The sequence below is a fragment of the Melanerpes formicivorus genome, unplaced genomic scaffold, assembly GCF_026170545.1.
Source record: "Melanerpes formicivorus ecotype bairdi unplaced genomic scaffold, bMelFor1.0.p_v2 SCAF_8, whole genome shotgun sequence".
Taxonomy (NCBI): domain Eukaryota; kingdom Metazoa; phylum Chordata; class Aves; order Piciformes; family Picidae; genus Melanerpes; species Melanerpes formicivorus.
In genome coordinates, this window is record NW_027142360.1 from 19975466 (window position 1) to 19996901 (window position 21436).

Below are 21436 nucleotides of genomic sequence, written 5' to 3' on the forward strand. Positions count from 1 at the left end.
CAAAACTGTCCGTGAAAACATCTCTGCTTCTCATTGGCTAGCTTGAGAGAGTACCCACCCACCAGGAAGGGTCCCGCTCATCTTGACAGTTGTTTAGTCCCTCCCAGTCGCTCAAATCTTCTTATTCGATTGGTCTTTCGGGCTGTTTGTCAGGAGGGCCAGGTCTTCTATTGGGTGGGAGGCACGGGACACGTCGAGCGGACTCCGTTGTGTGTATATTTATAGAAAACAAGCCGAGCTGGCAGCGGTTTTCCCATTGGCTTCGCGCGCTCCGTGGGGGTGTGTCCTTCCCTCATGAATAACAACCGCCCGGCCCTCCGTCGTCATGGCCACCGGATAATAGCCCCGTTCCTCGCCGGTGATTGGTTTGCTCTGCCTTGGCGGGCCGGGGGCAGGGCCGCCGCGCCTCCCGGGGCGGAGGGGCGGGCACGGGCAGGGGAGGGCCGGGACAGGAGGAGGAGAAGGAGGAGGAGGGCCGGGACAGGGAAGATGGCGGCGGCGGAACGGAGTCGATCCCCGATGGGGGGCTCACCGGTGCCGGCTTGTATGTTCGCTCCGGAGCCCGGCTCCCCGGGCGGGGGGCCTCGCATAGCGGCGGCTGCCTGTCCCCTCCGTGCCGCTTTCGACACAGAGGACGGCGAGGCGCTCAACGGCGAGCCCGAGATCGACCTCACCAGTAAGGTAGGCCCGGCAGGGGGGCGGGCGGTGGCGAGCGCCATCATCCCGCCGGGCCCCATGTCGCCCTTTCCCTGGCTGCCGCCTTGCCCGTGAGGATGCCCCCTGGCCCTGCTGGAGCGGGGTGGCTCGTCAGCCAGGGCCGGCCCGACCCGACAGCTAGGGCCAGCTCGACAGCCACAGCTGCTCCCCTCACCTCAGAAGATCGAGGGGCTGGGGGGGGGGACGACACTTGCCTCTGGCAGGGTAGGGGGACGTCACCCCGGAGCTCCTCCATGGGCTGGAGCTGGGTCGCTCCAGCCCCAACATCACCCGGCCGGAGGCGGAGGGCCGGGTGGCAGAGCCCGCCGTGTCGTCGGGAGGCGGCCGGGAGAAGTGCAGTAAAGTTGAGCTACGAAGAGCTGCGAGAGAGCTGTGTCCTGGCCGGGACAGGAGGGTGCTGACAGGCTTGTCCGTCCTGCTCCTTCTCCTCTTTGACTCCTCGGGGAAGCGCCTGCAGCGGGTGTTGCATCCGCTCAGCAAGCGCAGGGTTTGAAACTGACAGCTGCTTTAACGTCTCACGTCTCACGTTTTTCCTCAGCGCTGGTTCTCCGTAGTTATCTCTGCTGCCAGTTGTACTGGTTCTGGGGCTTCCTTCACAATCTCGAAAGCAAGTCAGAGCTCGTAACTTTTGAGCACAAGGGCTCAGCAACAAGGGTGCCTTGCTCTTGCGAGCTGGAGTTAAGTCAACACAAGAAGGTCTGTTGACCTTGTGCAGTTTCTTTCTAGAGTCCAAGTGACAGCTGTGTGATGGTCTTCTGTCAGAATCCGTTCACACTTCCACCTTTCAGGGAGGTTCATTGTAATATGTGGACACCAGGGCCTGCCACAGACTGCATCAGCTGCCTTTCTGCACGGTCTCCTTTTTCCCCTCGATTGACTGATCTCTTTTGCTGCCAAGAGTTTGATGAATTGTGATGCCATCTCCCACTCTGAAGTCTCCTGTCAATGTGATTTGATCCACTTGCCATTATGTGATCCAGCAGTCAGCATAGCTGGTGTTTCCTCCTTTTATTTTTTTCCTGAAGTCCTTCCTCATCATGCTTCCAGCTGGAATTTTTCCAAAGTCATGGATTTTTCTCGCCCTTTGTGGAGAAATGGAGAGAGAGGAATTGTGTTGTGTGAACGCAGAAGTGTTTCTTTTTGAGGGAATGACCAGATATTTCACAATGTGGTAACTGTATTCAAGCAAATGTTGTGAAGATGTCTTACAGTAAAAAGCAGAAATCAAAGCCACAGTATTTATTGAGCCACCTGCTCATGCCTTAATGAGCTGGAGCAGATTTTGATACAGGATGCCAATATCGATCTGTGCTTTGTCTTGGATGTGGCTGCTGTGGAAGAGGGCCCAGGAGGGCACTGAGGGCTGTGTCACTGATTCTTCACAGCCAAGAATCTGGCCAAAAGTCTGATGAAGAAAGAGGAGTGCTTTTCTCCTACAACCTCCATTTGTGATGCCAGCCTGTCTCCCATTCCTAGAAATCTGCAGGCACTGAGGAGGCAATAGGTAAGTTTTATTTTGACCTTTATTACAAGTTACTTTTCCATACAGCAGTGTACACCTGCTGTCTTTTTCCTAGACCTTTCATTCATCCCCATCTTGCATGGGTGCTGAGACTATGAGCTCTGTCCCATCTCTTCAAGTTAGTCTCTTACTATGTGTCAGAATGCAGAATTGCCCCACCCAAACACCCCCATTTTTGATGTCTTCCCAGTTGAATTGCTGCCTTCCAATTCCTGCTTGAAATGGTGATTCCCACTCCAGTTAATTTGTTTGCTAGTGGCTGCTTCTGTCCAGGTCTGACCTACCCCCCTTGATGTGTTACATACTTTTCTCCCAGTCCTCCTCCAGTGTGTTCACTGTGAGGTGTGCCCTTTTTTAGGAAGGAGCACTTTGGGATTGAGTTATCAAGTGCACATTGTCTGCTGGTCAGGCAAACAGTTCCATTCATCAGCACAAATTCATTATCAATGTCAATCTTGATGGGTGTTTGTTTTCTCTTTGGTGCTGAGACACTGCAGCAGTAATCACCTTTCAGGTCAGAACCATATCACACAAGGTTGTTAGTGAAGCTGCTACTTACATTGACAACAGCAGATGAATAGCACTTGAGCTATGTGTGTCCACAGGAAATAAAGAGCAAAATGTGACATTACAGAAGGTGCCTTTCCCCCAGTGGCTTTCCAGCCATGCCAATTGTGAAGCTGTGTTATTCCAAGAAAGCAGCACTACCTTCCACATAATATTTGGTTTGCCTTTAGTCTTGATAGTTTGTGCACCTCATGAACATGGGATGCTTCTCTTTTAAGCACTGCCTGTAGTAGTGCAGATGTAACCTGAGCTCAAGCTCGCTGGTGTCTTGCAATTGCTGTTAATTAACATTATGGCCTCTTTCTGGCTGCTGGGTAGTGCAGAATGGTGCAGTCCAACATATTCCTCTGGAGTAAGCTCAGACAGCTGTAGCCATTAACCACCTTTGGTGTGTGTTAATCCCAAAACTGATCAGGGGAAATGTGGGAAAAGCTGCTTCTGCCCTGAGATTGGGAAGCAATTTCAGAGATGGCATCTGGAACTTGTGAGATGTGTTTCCTTCTGCTGTCATGAGACTAAACCAATAACTGGTTGTTACTTTTTTTTTTCTCTATAGGAATTCTGAGGTTTCTAGACCCATTGTGACTCCTGTTAACTGCTCAGTGCCTGGCAAGGTGGAAGGAAGAAAAGTGAAATGTTTTATTTCATGAAAACTCTGAAAAGCCCAAATACAGAGTGCAAGCGTGGAGGGGACTGCTCAAAGGTGAAAAGCAAAAACAGGATGGAGGGCCTCTCACCCACCCAGGAGATGGCAAAGAACAGACTCCCTCTGTCCAGGAGGCTGGCTGAAGAGATCTTCAAAACAGCAAGTAAAGTGTTAGAGTGACCTAGGAAACTGCAGAACTAGAGAAGCAGCCATTAGCAATGCTGAGCCGCTTTGGAAGGTGTGATCCATGAAGGATTCTCTTTGTTCTGTATCTCCTTCTCTTGACATCCCACTATGGCAGCTGTAAACTTCACTGGCCCCAGGGTAGGCTTTGGAGGCAGTCTGGAATACCCTTCAGCAGACCTTTGCATGGCAGTGAAAGCAGCATGGTGGGTGAACAGTACTTTGAGCAGATGTGTGTGGATACCACACTGTTTGAGCCCCCAGCACTCCTACCTGACACCACGAAGAAAGGCTACAGCGAGCTGTGCATCTGAGGTGTACTTTAGACAGCACCCTGCCCACTCACACTGCTGAAGCATTTGAACTCACAGGAAAATGAAGCTGGTGATGAGACTTGCAGAAACTGAAGTTAGTGTGCCTCTACAGCGGTGGCCCACATTGATGTGTGTGTGTATGGGAGCCTGCTTAATAGTCCCTGACCAGCACCAGTGCCCTCACCTGAACAGTGAGCTTGACTGCTGTGCTTCCAGGAATTCCAGAAAGTGCTTGCTGGGCAAGACAAGCCCCACACATCAGCACACATGAAGCCTCAGAACAGCTGCTGATTTCCCTCTAAGTGCCTTTAGATCCAGTGGTTTCCTTGAAGAAGAAAACAAATCCGAAAGAATGGCAAATAAAGACAAGACTCAGTCCTTTGTAGTATGCAGTAGGAAGACTGTGGCCTTCCAGATCAGAGTGCTTTTGCTACCCGTGCCATGTAGTTTAAAGGCTTAGGTAGGGCATGTCCCTGAAAGAGGCACATGAAGGTGATTGTCTCTCTTGCAGCTGTCTGGCCCTTGCAGATGTGCTCTTTGTGACCCTTAACATTTGGGGAAATCATTGCTTTGGCTGCCTTAAACCTTCTAACCAACACTTGCTGTATGTGCTTCAGTTTTCCAAATGCATGCATTGCTATAGGTTTGAAAGCTGCTTAAGCATAGTTTATGGGATTTGGGGTTCCCTTACACTCTAGATTTCTAATAAAGGTCTTCATTAGCTACATAGTAGTAGGTAGTAAAGGTAGTTGCTTCCTGAATACACATTGTGCTAGTGGGTCTGGCTGTGTTGATAGGGAATGTTTGCCATGCTTGAACTGCTGTAAGCTGCATGTTTAAGCAAATCCAGCACAGATCTCAGACTATCCTTTTTGCATAGTGAAGGGCAGTATGTCTTTCTGGGCATGATTGTGGAACACCTATGTGAGGATAGCTAGTGGAAGCATGGATTTCATGGAGTGTCATATTGTGGCACAGGCATGCCTGCTCACGGGGCTGTTGGTAGGTGATAGCATTTATGACTTTTACCAAAAGTGCCCTTGGAACAGAAATGCTTATCCCAGTCACAACAGGTAGTGATTGAAGTGTTGTATCAGGGTGCTCAGCCCCCAGCAGATTTGTAACTGTGGAGACAGCTAGAGAACAGATAGCCAGTTGGTCATGAATTGTTGATGAAGGTATCATTGGTCTACCACAGCAGCAGTATGGCCATTCTGTGTGAGCCTCATCAGCTGTACTGCCTGAGAGATGCAGGTGTTTGCCTACAATGGTGCTATATCACTGTCTTCAAAGAATACTCCTTCCTGAAGCACTGTCTTCTTGTCCTCATTTTCCTCTCCATTTCTGTCCACTTCTTTCTCTTGATGTCTGTGCAGGCAAAGGCAAAAGAAGTCGTGGTTGTTGCAATAAATGCTTGTTGATAATGGAGCTGCTGACTTGCAGAAGTGCAGCTCTTCAGTGGTGAAATGTCCAAGTAGGCTCATACAGACTGCTTTCTATGCCTGTCTCTCAGCACTGTAGTATAAAATACCTAAAGTTCTGCTAGGAGTTTGAAAATAATGCATGTTCTTGTTCTCTTCTCCCCCTCTGCTCCCTTAAAGAACAAAAGGGGAGCTAAGTATGTGAAAGATTTATGGAGATGTTCTAGGTTTTGGTGCCTAGATGTGCTCTGCAGTGAGCTCTGGCTGGCTTCCTCTGGCTGTCCTGTCATGCTTTGGGTGAGCAGCAGCATTCTGTGCAGCAGAGATGAGTACCCAGCTAAGGAATGTCTTTGGAGAAAATATCTTCTCCCATTTCTGTTTTCTTTGCATAGAAACATATTACACAGAAGCAGCAGTGGGATGTTCACTCAAATGTGGCTTTTAAACACTGCTTACTTCAAAATAACATGCTTGGTGTTCTTCCTTGCTTTGAAGTTTGTCTTCCACCATAAATGAACGCTGAGCTCAGGCAAATAACTTTGTGCAGTGTCACAAGCCCTCAGTGAAGCTGGTTTGGAAGGAAGCAGCAACAAAAGCCAAAACAAAAAAAGCACAACAAAAACCACGCCACCAGACAGTGGTCCTTGAAGAAGAGCCCTTCTCTTTCAATAAAACACACAGATTGATGGTCCTTAACAACTGAAGCTGCTTTTGAAGTTGTTTGCTTGACACCTGCCAATGGACATTTGATCTTCTTTGGTTTTTTCCAGCTGGTTATGGTGAGCCCAACTTCAGAGCAGTATGACAGTTTGCTCCGGCAGATGTCAGAGAGAATTGATGAGGGATGTGGGGAGACCATTTATGTCATTGGCCAAGGATCAGGTGAGTACTGCTTCCTCAGGGAAAAAAAACCCCACACCACCAAAAAACCCCACCTTTACAATTATAAGAAACACCTAGTTCATGCAACTGGCCTGCTGCTGAAGGTAGTACTTCTCCAGAACAACTTGGAAACCTCCATGAAGTATAGCAGATCATGTGGGCCAGATTCTTTTATTTCTTTCCTCCCAGCAGTTGTCTGACTTAGTGGAGCTAGACACATCTTTTGTGTAAGGTCATACAAATGACTATTTTTTTTGGAAATAAGGCAGAAGTTGTCTAGGCAGTCCGGAAAAAGAAGGAGGATTTGGAGTTACAGCCACAGCTTTAATACAGACACCCTCAGTGTCTGCTGGAGGTCTTGTTCTGTCTGATTTTGCTCACTTCTCCAGTGCAAACAACAATATTTTTGCCCCACAGGAATGTATTGGAGATAGTGCAGGCAGCCAAAATATATGCTGCTGACTTCCTTTGTTAGTGCATGTCTGTATTACGGAGAGAAAGGTTTCCCTGTCCAAAGCATGAGGGCCTTTATTGCCACATTACTTAGGGGCAGGTGACTGCAGTCATTTCATAGAATCATAGAATCAATCAATAAGGTTGGAAAAGGCCTCAAAGATCATTAAGTCCAACCTGTCACCCAAGACCTCATGACTACTAAACCATGGCACCAAGTGCCATGTCCAGTCCCTCTTGAACACTTCTAGGGATGGTGACTCCACCACCTCCCTGGGCAGCACATTCCAATGGCTAACAGCTCTCTCTGTGAAGAACTTTCTCCTCACCTCAAGCCTAAACCCCCCCGGCACAGTTTGAGACTGTGTCCTCTTGTTCTGGTGCTGATTGCCTGGGAGAAGAGAGCAACCCCCTCCTGGCTACAACCCTTTGCAGAATTTAGCACTTAGCACAGATGACGTGTTTGTTCTTTTTCACAGTTTGAATACTTGCAGCTGATGCTGGTAGACTACTCCTTAACATGGCCTTGCTCTCAAATGGAAATGTATTTTCTAAATGCAAAAAGAAACTGTCTATGGCTATTGTAAGGCTAAAGGCATGTTTCAAATATATTGAGTATCTGCTGGATATCAAATGGTTATCAGTGCCAGACTTGATTGAGATAATGGAGGGAGAGAGACGCATTACTTGAGAACTGCATGCTTTTTGCATGTTCTTGGTGTCTTGCTAAACAGCCATCTAATCCCAGACCTAATCCATCTGGGATTAGATGGCCAGTGGCTATGCAGCCAGTGTCATAGGGGTAACAGTCTTGTCTCCAAGTGAGCTTCCCACATGTAGTCTGAATCCTTGATGTTTGGGATAACCACATCTGCAGTGGAGATCTAACTAATCAGGCTAGGAACTGCTTTCTCTTGTAGGATATCCTTTGCAAGTGTTAACTGGTGGCTGTTGCAATGAGGTACTGTGAGCTAAACTTCAGCCTTTTGTTTGTATTGCTGCATAGTCAAGGAAGATGAGGACCTTTTCTGTAAGTTGGAAGCAATAGCCAGCAGAAAAAGAGTTATCTTGGCTATCCCTGCCTCTGCTGGTCCTTCTAGTTCACTCTGAGTGTGTGTGATTTTGATCATCATGGATGCCCAACTTGGATGACTGAGGAAAAAAAAGTCAAACCTGCCGGAAAACTCATTCCTTCACCAGGAGTGACTCTTCTCTTTCTCCCTTGGCTCTTACCCTCTGTCCCCTACTTATCATCCTCCTTCTATTACACAAGATGCCAGATGGGGTGGCTTTTGTTTTCTCTACTGTCTCAACAGGTCCTCAACCAGCTTATGAGCTGGGCTGGAAGTCACCCAGCAACTTTACTTGCTGTAAAGCTGTGCAGTAGTTAAAATGCTGATTAGTTCATGCAAACAGCAGTTACTGCTTACCAGCTGATGAGTCAGCCATGCATACACAGCAGTAGCTTGGGTCATCCAGGTGCTGTGTGGCTCTCCACCTTTGTTCATTGGATTTTTTTTTCACCCACAGAAGGGATTCTGGCCCAAAATCTGAATCAGCACCTGGGTTAGGAGAGAAGCTGAAAGCTGTGGAGGCCTTTAAACCTGTCTAGATAGTTGCCACTGGCTCGCTCTGACCATCAGGTGTTTGCCTGGGTGGACTGTTCAGAGGCAGCACTGCTGCCTTGGTTTTTTTTCTGGCCTCATGTGCTGTCAGCTTTTCCTTCAACTGCCAGGCTGAAGTTAGTGAGACATGCCAAAAACATTGTTTGAATTGGAGTACGTGGGGACTAAAGAACTTGCTGTACAGGCCAGACTTGCAGAAAATATGCACTTGGGATGTGGCTTCATAAAACAGGCTGGTTGTTTAAATTGGTCCCACATTCACTGGTTAATTGTGGTAATATTACAGTCAGAGCATTCCTTTTGTTACTGCTTCTCCCTTGGCTGCACCGAGAGAGGAGGTGTTTCACCTGACTGAAGGGAATTGCACACAGAGTACCTCCAGCACGTGAAGTGAAGGAATTAGGTGGACATGTGTCTGTCTTGTCAATCCCTAAGCATTTGCTTGCAGAAACTGTGAGTAAAACTCCTCTGGGTGAAAGGTGGTGCTTTAAAGGCTTAGAGTGAAGAGCATCCTGTTTTATTTCGAGCAAAGGGTGCTTGTTCTGTTGACATGTCTGACATCTCCACCCCACCTGCAAACCCAGATCAGGGTGAAAGTCCAGCGCCTCTAGAACGACATTGCTGCTGGCTGTGGCAAGGTGGTGCTCACTGACTGTCCTTTGTCTCCTCAACATCATACTAGATGGGACTGAATATGGTCTGAGCGAGGCAGACATGGAAGCATCTTATGCCACGTTGAAGAGCATGGCAGAGCAGATCGAGGCAGACGTGATCCTCCTGCGGGAGCACCAGGAGGCCGGGGGCAAGGTGCGCGACTACCTCGTTCGGAAACGTGTGGGTGACAACGACTTCCTGGAGGTCAGGTGAGGAGCCAGGGTGGAGACAGGGCTAGCAGCCCTGCTGCATTTTTACTACGTGAGCAGCCTGTGATGCTGAGCCAGCGATGCTGCTTTGAGTCTGGGTGTTGTAGCTACCCAACAAAGGGAACTGAGCTTGACCACTCCTTACTGATGAGATCACCTTTTTGTTGTTGCTGGTGTCTCTCCTGTGAATAAACAATGTGTGGAGATTTGCCTGTGTTTAGCTGGGGGCTGTCTGGGTGACAGCTGGGCAGGTTGGGGAGCTTTTGTGGGCTGGAATCCCAGTCACGTGTGTGTGTGTCTGTGTGTGCATACACGCACGCTGCTGGAACAGAGTATTTTGACTGAGGGTTCAATTCTATTCCAGGACTGTGGTGATTCAAGTCACATTTTAATGGACACATCATAGTTTGTATAACATGACTTGAGTGTCTGCCCAGACCTGGATGGAATGGATTTCCCAGATTTGCCAACAGCCACAAGGAAGGAGATGGCTGTGAGAAAGGATTTCCCCCTAAAATGTTACATTGTTGTTTGAGCTTTTCCTCTGCTGTGCTCTCCCTCCTGCCTGGCATCTGTGCTATTGCCACAAGAGGGATATGAAAAAGGCAGAGGTATTGGGATTTCATGTTGTTGTTTTTAATTGACACAGTATTTGTGTTGGATTGTAGAGAGCTACTCTGTATGCCAACAAGTAATGTCAGCTTCAGCTGACTGTGTTCTGGACTCCACAGTGACATTTCCACAGGCTTCCACAGAGTCTGGGATCTCCACTATTAACTAGTAATGGTGAAAGAATCTCTGCTCTGATTGTAAAGGTCTAACACTTTTTAATCTCTGTTGGAGGGTGAGGGAGGAAAAGCTGATTATTTACTGGAACAGTGGTGTTGGGGGCGGCGTTGATTGCTTGTTTGTTTCTATGGGTATCAGATTTTACCAGGTTCCTTTCTCCTTTCCCCTCTAGGGTAGCAGTGGTTGGCAATGTGGATGCAGGAAAGAGCACTTTGCTAGGTGTCTTGACACATGGTGAACTGGACAATGGCCGAGGCTTTGCTCGGCAAAAGCTCTTCCGCCACAAGCACGAGATCGAGTCAGGCCGCACCAGCAGCGTGGGCAACGACATCCTGGGCTTTGACAGTGAGGGCAATGTGGTCAACAAGCCTGACAGCCATGGGGGCAGCTTGGAATGGACGAAGATATGTGAGAAATCCACCAAGGTCATTACTTTCATTGACCTGGCTGGTCATGAAAAGTACCTGAAAACCACCGTCTTTGGCATGACCGGCCACCTGCCTGACTTCTGCATGCTGATGGTAGGTAGCCAGAAAGATGTACAGCACCAGCAGGAGCAGGGCTGTTCACAGCTTTAACAGCCTCCATTTCTTTCTTGTTGGAATGTCCCTGTGTGTGGGGTTGTGGAAGGAGGCAGCATCTCCCAGAGGGTGGAGAACAGCAGCTGCTGTGGACATCTAGCCAGGGCTCTGGGGCAAGTACCCCAGTACTGTCAGTTTCAGACAGGCCCAAGCTTCTTGAAGGCAAGATTCTTGAAAATGGTAAGATTTCAGAACACCTTGCTAAGGCTGAGGAGTGAAGAGTCCCTAGTCTGTCCAACAACATTCAAAATGAACTGGGTCTGCTTGCACAGTCCCAATGACATGTCTACACCCTAATCACAGCCTACTATGCATCTGACACAAGATGTTCTCTGTAACTCAGCTCACTGCAGGAGGCATGTTTACATCACTGTGTCTTGTTTCCCTGCTGTAGGTTGGCAGCAATGCTGGGATTGTTGGAATGACCAAGGAGCACTTAGGCCTGGCGCTCGCACTTAATGTTCCTGTCTTTGTTGTGGTGACCAAGATCGACATGTGCCCTGCTAACATCCTGCAAGGTGAGTCCTAAAAGCTGATTCCAGGGCTGCTTCTTGCCTCTGTATGTGCTGTTGTCCTCTGCATTGAGGAATATCTGCTGGAGGAAAGCTGCTTTACCTGGTTTTGACTGCATCTTATTAAACACCTCTCAGAAATATGTCCTTTTCCCTTGCTCATTTTGCAGGCAGTTCACTCATTTTAAAGCTACCTCACTTGGGAGACTCAGGCAGGCAAACCAAAAGTGGACTCTCAAGGAGAAAAGCATACAGCTGCCTGGAGTTGTGGCTTTGCCTTTTCTCTGGCTACTTAAACGTGGAAGAACATTCTGGAAGCTCTCTCAATGGCTTTTTTCCTCCTTGCCCACAGTTTGAGCATGATCTTAAGCTGTGATCTGACCTGGTCTCCAGCAGCCATGAGGTGAAGAGGCAGCTGCTTTTTACATCCTGCTCACCTGGGCACTTTTCAGATGCGTTGGCATAACTACAGCAGCTGCTTCCTCTGTCTCAACAACCAAGTAGCACTTTAAAAACCATGGTTCAAAGCAGCTCTGCATGTGGCCTATGGTAGCATAACTGGACTAGACACAAGCAGGAATGGCTGTGAAGATGGCAGTGATCAGTGTGGGCTAGTGACCTTTTGTGCTCAGCAGCAGTTGAAGCAGCCCCTCTAAACTCAGCAGCATCCCTTTAACCTATGCTTGGTATTTTTTAGGCTGTGTCTAACTCATCCTTAAAATCCTCTTGATGTCTTTCTCACACCTTCAGGAACATGCCATGGTTAATTGGGGCAATGTGTGATTTCATTGATTATCAGTCCTAAGAATTGGGAAGCTGAATGCTTCTGGTACTGCCTGGGGTTAGTTCCTTATTGGTAAAAGCCCAAATTTTAGGCGAACAGACACATGTGATCAGAAGGTAATCTGAATATCTCTATAGTAGATGCTTGGCAAATAAATGCAAGGCCAAACCATAGGATAATAACTGGGAAAGAAGGAGAAGGTTTGGCTGGGGGTGAGGAGAGGAGAGCTGCCCTTGGGAGAAGGCCACTCTTGTGTCATGTTCTGTTAAATTAAATAGACACAACATTTGGCTCGAGTGTAGGTATGAAGAGCAGCAGATGGAATGGCTAGATGGTTTGAGTTTCTGTATCCCAAACATTATTTTGCTGTAGGCAATCATTTGTTCACAAAAAGCATCTAACTGGATGACAGCTACAGAATAGAAATGGGTTTTCTCTTTTAAGCCCATATTAACTTGCTCTTTTCCCCTCATTTATTGTAAGGCATTTTTCAGGAGGCTGGTGTTAGTGCATCAGGTGATGCCCCTGCAGGCTGGTAGATAGGAGGCTTAGGAAGTAAATTAAAAGGAGGCAAAAGATCAAAGTTGGGAGCCATTACTTTTGTCCCAAAATTCTTATTCCTGTATCTGGTCCACCTGCACTGTCCTAGTCTGTGCTGGTGATCTTTACCTCTTCTCTAACTTGGAGAAGGGGAGGGTGAGGGGAGACCTCATTGCTCTCTACAGCTACCTGAATGGTGGTTGTTATGAGGTGGGACTTGGTCTCTTCTCCCTAGTATCAAATAATAGAGAGGAAATGGCTTCAAATTGCTCCAGGAGAGCTTTAGATAGAATATTAGGAAAAATTTCTCTACTGAAAAGATTGCCAGGTGTTGGAATAGGTTGCCCAGGGAGGTGGTGGAGTCGCTATCCCTGGAAGTGCTCTAAAAACATTAGACATGGCACTTCAGGACATGGGTTAATGGCCATGGTGATGTTAGGTCAATGGTTGGACTTGATTTTGAAGGTCTTTTCCAACTGAAACAATTCTGTGATTCTAACCTTTCAGTGTAGGTCGATTGCCAGGGAAAGTGTGTTGAGGTTTGTTTGGTCAGCATGGATTCCTAAGTCACGTATGCTCAAATATTTCAGTTCCTGAGTGCTGCTGGTTTTCACTGAATTCAGTATGAAAGATCCTTTCTAGGAAGAGGAAATACCTTGTAGCTGCTTAAAGCTGCTTAGTGACAGCTATAAAATGTCTATTTCACAGCATTGCCCTTGCAGGTGCAATGTGTGTCCGTGTATAGTGTTGCTTGGCAGCAGGCTAGCTGGCACAAAATGGAAGGGCTGGAGCAAACGCTGTCTCACTCGTACACCTTTAGCCATCTTCTGTCTGTTAGTGGCAAGAGCAGTCTCCCTTTGGGGAGAGACCTCACAAAAGTGATCTATAAAGACAGGAGATGCTGCCCTAACAATATTCATTTCACCCTTTAAGAAACCCTGAAGCTGTTACAGCGACTGCTGAAGTCCCCAGGGTGCAGGAAGATTCCCGTGCTGGTTCAAAGCAAGGATGATGTCATTGTAACAGCCTCCAACTTCAGCTCAGAGAGGTAACGGGACTAGAGGAGAGTTGTTTCTCTTTCAATCCTATTTGGAGTCTGGGTGAGAAGATTCAGAAAGAGAGTCCCATTGTCTAGGTGTGTGAAGGTTGCATCTTCCATGTGATGTGTTGATTCCATGAGAATGTGTTGATTCTGAGACTGGCCTGCTTGTGTTGACAGAAATGAGAGGCTGCTTCTGGGCAGTCTGCAGAAGATGGCAGGGTGTTCAGCTTCCTTCAGTCCTGGAACCTTACACCTAGTCCTGATAGAAGGCAGAGGCAATGTTGCAGGTTTTCAAACGTGGAGTGTTGTGTGTCTGACTGCCAGGCTCTCCCTAGTACTGTGTATTGAATTCAGTCTCAGGATTTTGGATGTCTCCCTGCACCTCCCTGGAATTCCAGGCAGGGAGGTGAACTAATTCCATTTTTACCCATTTTCTGTTACAGGATGTGCCCAATATTCCAGATTTCAAATGTGTCTGGGGAGAACCTAGATTTGCTGAAGATGTTTCTTAACCTCTTGTCTCCACGGACCAGCTACAGGGAAGAAGAGCCAGCAGAGTTCCAGATAGATGATACCTACTCTGTCCCGGTGAGCGCCCTGCTCCCTCTTTCAGCTCGAGGAAGACATCTTCCCTAGAGAGGGAAGGTCTAGAGCTCTCCTGATAGCCTGGTGGAGTAACCTCAGTTACTGTTTTGGTTTTTTTCTTTTTTGGCATAGGGTGTAGGAACAGTTGTGTCTGGGACAACACTGAGAGGCTTAATCAAGCTAAATGACACCCTGCTGCTGGGGCCAGACCCCCTTGGCAACTTCCTGCCTATCGCTGTCAAGTCCATCCACCGCAAGAGAATGCCTGTCAAAGAAGTGCGGGGAGGCCAGACTGCCTCCTTTGCTTTGAAGAAGGTGAGGTGATCTGCTCTAGATTCCCACAGCAGGATCCACCCTCCTGATTCTAGAGGGCTCTCTGCAATCAGATTGCTTCTGCAGACCTTAGCTGCCTCATTTCACAGTGCATCAAAATCCCATGGAACCTCTGGGGGTTGCAGGTTGCTCCACCTGACAGGGGTGGGACCCAAGGGAATGAGGAACAGTGTTGGAGTTGTGTAACAAAACAGAAACCTTGCAAGCAAAGTCTCTTCTTGTGCTGCAACTGCATTAGTGACCTAGGCAGGGTATTTAGCATCTTCATTTCAACTTGTAGGACCAACTTCTTAATTAGAGGCTTGAAAATTAGCCAAATGTAATGCAATTCCTCTGGTGCAAGGACTTTGTCAATAGAAGCTGCACTGATTTTAAGGGGATATAGTTTAAGCTATATGAAACTTCATGTGCTTGGTCTTAGAATTTTGTGTGAACAGAGATCTTCTCTCTCTCCTCTACTCTGCCCTGGTAAGACCTCACCTGGAATATTGCATCCAGTTTGGGGCTCCCCAGTTTGAGAGGGACAGGGATCTGCTGGAGAGAGTCCAGGGGAGAGCTACCAGGATGATGAAGGGACTGGAGCACTGCCCTATGAGGAGAGGCTGAGAGACCTGGGGCTGTTTATTCTGCAGAAGAGAAGACTGAGAGGGGATTTAATAAATGTTTATAAGTATCTGAGGGCTGGGTGTCAAGAGGGAGGGGACAGGCTCTGCTCAGTTGCACTCTGTGATAGGACAAGGGACAGTGGATATAAACTACAGCACAGGGGGCTCCACCTCAACATGAGGAGGAACTTCTTCACTGTGAGGGTCACAGCACACTGGAACAGGCTGCCCAGAGAGGTTGTGGAGTCTCCTTCTCTGGAGACTTTCAAGACCCATCTGGATGCATTCCTGTGTGACCTGTGGTAGATTCTATGATCCTGCTCTGACAGGGGGGTTGGACTCAATGATCTTTAGAGGTCCCTTCCAACCCCTAACATCCTGTGATCTGCTTGGGTAGTGTGCACCCAGGATGTGCTTTGCTTTCAAAGGATCAGTGAATTAAAACTTCTTTGCCAGTATCCAGCATTCTCAGCTCCACAGCTAAAGCTTCCTTGGAGACCTCAGCTGAACTTGATTTTTGCAACCTTTGCATAAAGTTGTTACATACTGCTGAGCAGCTCTGGCCTTGCCTTTTGGTGAGCAGCAGCTAATACCTGTGCAATCCCTTAGGATCCTCCTGGATGCAGGCAGCCAGAGAAGCAGATTTCTTCCCTGGAGAATCGCACTAAGGTTTTTCATCTCTGCTTTCCAGATCAAGCGTTCTTCCATCAGGAAGGGCATGGTAATGGTCTCACCCCGCCTGAATCCACAAGCATCGTGGGAGTTTGAAGCTGAAATTCTGGTGCTCCATCACCCCACCACCATCAGCCCACGGTATCAGGCCATGGGTATGTGTCTGAATGTTGTCTCGTCTTTGTTTCCCGGCGGTATCAGCTCCAGACAGATCGTTTTTCTTCTGATGGCTTCATCAGCCTGAGTGTAAGCCATAGTGCCTGTTTTGACCTTTCCCTGCAATGCATTAGAGGGAGGGGAGGGAGCTGACAGAGGAGAGCAGTGAAGTCTGTGTGCACTTGCAGCCCAGAAAGCAAATTATATCCTCGGTTGCATCATGAGAAGCGGGAGGTGATTCTTCCCCTCTACTTCACTTTGGGGAGACCCCACCTAGAGTACTGCATCCAGTTCTGGAGCCCCTATTACAGGAAAGATAAGAGAAGGGCCATGAGGATGATCAGAGGCTGAAGCACCTCTCCTATGGGGACAGATGGAGAGAGTTGGGGCTGTTCAGTCTGGAGAAGGGAAGGCTCTGAGGAGACCTTATTGTGGCCTTCCAGTATCTTAAGGGGGCCTACAAGAAAGCTGTTGAGGGACATTTTAGGGTGTCAGGTAATGATAGGACTAGGGGGAATGGAGCAAAACTAGAAGTGGGTAGATTCAGGTGTTAGAAAAAAGTTCTTCCCCATGAGGGTGGTGAGACACTGGAACAGGTTCCCCAGGGAGGTGGTAGGAGCTCCATCCCTGGAAGTTTTGAAGGCCAGGCTGGATGGGGCACTGGGCAACCTGATCTAGTGTGAGGTGTCCCTGCCCATGGCAAGGGGTTGGAACTGGATGATTCCTGAGCTCCCTTCCAACTCTGACAATTCTGTGATTCTGTGAAGAATGTAGGTTAGAAGGAGATTTGTGACTCTGAGTGTACTTGGAGCCTGCCTCAGCCAGATTTTTGTGGTGCAAAGGTTCTTCAGCCTCAGATGCTGACTGAAAGACTCGTTGTAGGTCCACCCTCTAGCCTGGCTGCTTGGCATGTAGGATTCTGGTGAGAGTGCCTCAAGAAAGTCTCTGTTCCAAGGCAGCTTCGGTGGCTTGTGTGTAATTTGTTGTTGGGGACTGCAGGAGCTCAGCTGTGTGACCTACATCGTCTGTGGCCCACAGCGGATCTCTGCATTCCAAACCCGGCGCTGTTAGCTGTAGGGTAGCAAGAGCTGCTGAGCTGCTGGGCTGCCTGTCTGGAGCTTGCTCCACCACCTGCACAGGTGGTTGAAGGCCCTTGGTACGTTACCATTCGCAGTGCACTGCGGCAGCATCCGCCAGACGGCCACGATCCTCAGCATGGACAAGGACTGCCTGCGGACGGGGGACAAGGCCACGGTGCACTTCCGCTTCATCAAGACCCCGGAGTACCTGCACATAGACCAGCGCCTGGTCTTCCGGGAGGGCCGCACCAAGGCCGTGGGTACCATCACCAAGGTAAAGGCTGCGGAGTTCCGCTGGGTTCTGCCCCTTGGCTCCTTCTGGCACTGAGAAGCTGGCAGGGAAATCCGGACGGCTCTGGAGAATTTGAGGGCAGAGACCAGCCTTCAGCCACAAATGTCAGCCCTGCCGCGGCTGCTGGACGGACAGCGTGTTTGTGGTGTGCTGGGGTCTTTAGCTGGTATGGGTGAGGGAGTGCCAAGGTGAGGAGTGAGCCAGAGGCCTCTGGTTCTTATGACTTGGTCTCTTTCTCACAGCTTATAACTGGTCCCTTTGAGTCATACCGAGGAGGGCTATGTGTCACCTCAGCTGAGTGGCCCTTTCCACCCTGTGAGGGGGAACAGCTCAGGGGCCTAGATTCTCGTCTGGAGAAGAGGAAGCTGAGGGGAGACCTCATTGCTCTCTACGACTACCTGAAGTTGGAGCAAGGAGGGGGCCAGCCTCTTCTTCTTGGTGTCAGGTGACAGGACTAGAGGAAATGGTTTCAAGCTGCACCAGGTTCAGGCTGGATGCTAGGAAACATTTCTGCACAGAGAGGGTTATCAAACATTGGAATGGTCTGCCCAGGGCAGAGGTGGAGTCACCATCCCTGGAGGTGTTTAAGCAGCCCGTGGACGTGGTTTAGTGTTGACCCTTCAGTGCTGGGTCAAGAGTTGGACTGGATGATCCTTGGGGTCTTTTCCAGGCAGATGTATTCTGTGGTTTCTTTGAACAGCTGCTGCTGCATTCTTCTCCCAACGGCTGTTGGTATCAATTCCCTCAAAGCTTTTTGGTGAAAAAGCAGCACTGAACCTTGCCAGATTGGCCTAGCTGTTCTAATGCTGATTTTGGCTGCTCCCTTTGTAATTTGCAGTTACTCCAGACCACCAATAACTCACCAATGAACTCCAAGCCACAGCAGATCAAGATGCAGTCGACCAAGAAGGGAGCTGTTACGAAACGAGAGGATGGTGTTCCCCCAGCTGGGACAGCAGCTGGAGGCCCACCAGTTGGTGATGAAGCCCCCTCAACATCTGCAGTCCCACTGACACCTACTGCCCTACAACCATTGGTAAGTGAGGAAAACAGCATGTCTGTCCTAGCTGTTCTCTGGAGCAAGGCTGGCTGCTGAAGGAGGGCTGGCTGACAGGGATTCTCTCCCTTTGCATATTCCTGTGGCTTCTTACTGATCCCACATCTCCTCCTTGTCTTCTTGCAGTGTCACTGTGGTTGTAACTAATACTCCCAGCTTGCTCTTTGTTTCATCCCTCCCCCTGAGAGTCTCTGTTGGTTTTGTTCTTGCTTACCTCTGCCTCTCTCTCTTTGCTGCTTCCCCTCAGCCTGCGCTGGATGAAGAGCCCCACAGCCGTGAGGGCAATAAGGTATTTGGCTGCTTTAAAAGAGAATGGGGGCTTGCTGGCCTGAGGCTGGGAACAGTCAGGTTAGGAGGAGAGCCCTGGTAGGGGGGCAGTGGGGCTCTCCTGTTCTGCAAGCCAAGGGAGCCTGAGGCCTTGATTTCCCAGATGTTGAGCCTCATGGCACCTGCTGACTCCTGTGGGAGTGAGGTATTCAGAACACTGGGAAAGCAGGTCCTGCCCCGGCTTGAAGGCCTGAACTTCATGGTGTAGCTGTCTCTTCTCTTTCCTTCATGGTGTGTCTGCCTGCCTTACCTCCTTCCTGCATTGGTAGGAAGCTGGTCAGTCACTCCTGCTGTCTGAATGTGTGTGTGATCCATCTGAGCTGCTGTTGTGCTGATGCTCTGGATTCAGAGGTGGCTGCACACTGAAGTGTCTCTTCTTGTTTTTCAGTCCAAAGTTGGAGGAGGAGGCCGGAGACGTGGGGGTCAGCGGCATAAAGTGAAATCTCAGGGAGCCTGTGTGACTCCTGCCAGTGGCTGCTGAATTTCTTACTCCTCCTGCAGAGGAATTCCTCCCTTTCCCTTCATTTCTTATCCAAAAGATCCAGAGCAGCTTGAACCAAAACCCATCCCAGCTGATTGGCTGCAGAAGAATCGTCTCTCCTCCCCGAAGGAAGCGATGGAGAGGAGCATAATTTATAAGCTAACGAAGGTGATGACACAGAGAACTGAGCAACTGACACCTTCCTGCTCCCCCTGTCAACAACATTTTTGTACATTATGGGCTTAGTTTTTATTCTTATTAGTTTTTATTCTATTTTGTGTGCATGAAGATGAGAGTCTGGGTAGAACTGAGAAGAGCCAGTTAGCTGCCTCCCTCCTCCCTCACCCCAGCCTGTCCACAGGACTTGCTGCTCTCCTGTGTGCTGTCTCACATCCAGGGCTTATCAAATGCCTGAAATTTCAGACTTGCAAAGGCTCAAACTCATTACTTGGGATGGCTCCATAGGGCATCATTTCCTTGCCCTGGTGGCTCATGCCAGATACATTTCTGGATTCCCTCCATCTTAAACTATTTCTGTGTGAGTTTAATTTAATGTTGCAATGACTGAAGCGTGGAGGAGGCGGTAAGAAAGTTCAGTAGTTGGAGATCTAAGCGAGAAGCAATCTGGAAAGCAGTTCTTGATGTTGAGGCATCCTATACTAAATATCCTTCTCAAGTATGTTGATAGCACTTAAGGTTTTAGAGACAGAATGAAACAGGCAATCATTTGTTAATTCTGTTCCCCTCCCCATCATGTTGCTTCTCCTGTTGCTCGTTCAGAGCACACCGGAGCAAATCTTGCTGCCTCCCAAGGCTGTGGCAGCTCAATTGACAGCATTAAGCATATAGTGCAGGAGCACTTGGTCCATGCCTTCAGCCAGAGAAAGCCTTCTCACCTCGATGGACAGAGATCACAAGTGGTAACAGAGACACCAGCAAATGTGACTTGATTTAGTTTACTCCAAGATTTTCCAGCTCTTTTCTGGAACTGGCTGGCCCAACCTCACCCTGGCGGAGGTAGGATTTGTCTTGTACCCCCGTGGCCGAAGAGGACAATGATGGATTGGTACCAAACCTCCAGCAGTACTTTCAGGTTGGGAAGCATGTGGTAGTTTTTCTGACTTCAGTTGTTTTCTTTTAATGACAAATACTGGCTTCTCCAGGGAGGCCCTGCAAGGGCGGTCTATGAACTTTATTGTTACAATGTTTTTTACCCCTGGGTTGTGCAAGTGATCAGTTTCCTGCTTATTTTGATCTCTTCTAACCCTGCCTCTTCACCTGGCTCCCACAAAGATGGGAGTTCTCCTCTACTGGTTTGTCACAAGCTGTTGGGAGTATGGTAGCACTCTAAGGGAGGAGGAGGCGGCATCCTCAGGAAGTCTTTGCTTTCCCCAGCAGGTGCGGTCAGTCTGGATTTCTGAGGGCTTCCTCCTCCAGCGAAGGACTTTTCTTTTAATTGTAGGGAGAGTTTCTGTACCTCCTTAGCAGGGTGTTTCCATTTCTCATGCTGTGGCACTTGTGTGGAGTTCATTCCAGTTCACCTTGTGATCCGAGGTAGGCTTTCAAGCTGAGGAGAGCAGGCTCGGGCTGGCAGAGCACATCTCCCACCACTGGCACCAGCACTCCAAGAACATTAAGCAGCATGGGAGAGGTGAGGAACATGGCTTGGAGACAAGGATCCACTGCCTCAGAGACTGCAAGTGGCCAGCACATGGGTGGAAAGGGAGGTCAGAGAGTCCTTTCCAAGCTCTGTGCCTAAATACCAGCACTCTCCTGGCAAGGGAGGAACCATAGGCGGCTACAACACTAATAGCACCCTCATTGTGAGGGATGTGAAGTGTGGCTAAGCAAGGCTGGAGGGCCTGGTTTGGTTTGTCTTCTGGCCCTGTAGCAGCATCAAACTGCATCTGATTTCACTGCCCTCTACTTCCAAGGGGAGCAGGAGGCTCCAGGCGGTTTTCTCTTTCTCCATTCCTTGTGCTCCAAATGAAGGAGACTGCCATGACTGTAAGAGGGGTTACTTCAGTTTGTGCACAGAGGTGGTGTGATCTCTCTTTTGTGACCAGCATTCAAAGATCACTCAGGCTGGTGTGATCTATAAAATAAATTTTAAAAAAGTTTGTTCCAAGTTAAAAGTAGGTCCTGGTGCTTTTTTGTCCCTCAAAACCACCCAAAAGAGTGCTTGCCCCTTGAACACCACAAGGCAGGCCAAGCAGCTTTGGCAGGGGAGGGCATGCCACGGAGGGGAGCTGCTGCTGAGCCTCCACACAGCCCTGAGAGCTTTTACTCTGCATAAGATTCAGTGCTTCCCAGCAGCAGTGGTAAAATGAGTCTGCTTGCAGTGTCAGCTCTGCAAGATGTGTATGTGTGTGGAGAGGCTACAGCAAAGCACTGGGGGCCAGCTCTGT

General features: G+C 48.9%; 1 protein-coding gene across 2 annotated transcripts; it reads left to right on the forward strand.

The window, feature by feature from the left end:
- The first annotated feature begins 452 nt into the window (after nt 1–452).
- Nucleotides 453–21163, forward strand: GTPBP1 (GTP binding protein 1). Of its 2 annotated transcripts, XM_068142458.1 has the most exons (13): nt 453–681; nt 6141–6252; nt 9013–9193; nt 10155–10503; nt 10958–11081; nt 13333–13447; nt 13885–14029; nt 14159–14341; nt 15656–15791; nt 16967–17145; nt 18002–18199; nt 18468–18509; nt 18936–21163. In XM_068142458.1, the coding sequence occupies exons 1-13, from the start codon at nt 490–492 to the stop codon at nt 19026–19028; spliced, it is 2049 nt and encodes a 682-aa protein (XP_067998559.1). In that variant the 5' UTR covers nt 453–489; the 3' UTR covers nt 19029–21163. The 2 variants fall into 2 exon arrangements, with proteins under 2 accessions (XP_067998559.1, XP_067998560.1); XM_068142459.1 differs by lacking the exon at nt 18468–18509.
- The last annotated feature ends 273 nt before the right edge of the window (nt 21164–21436 follow it).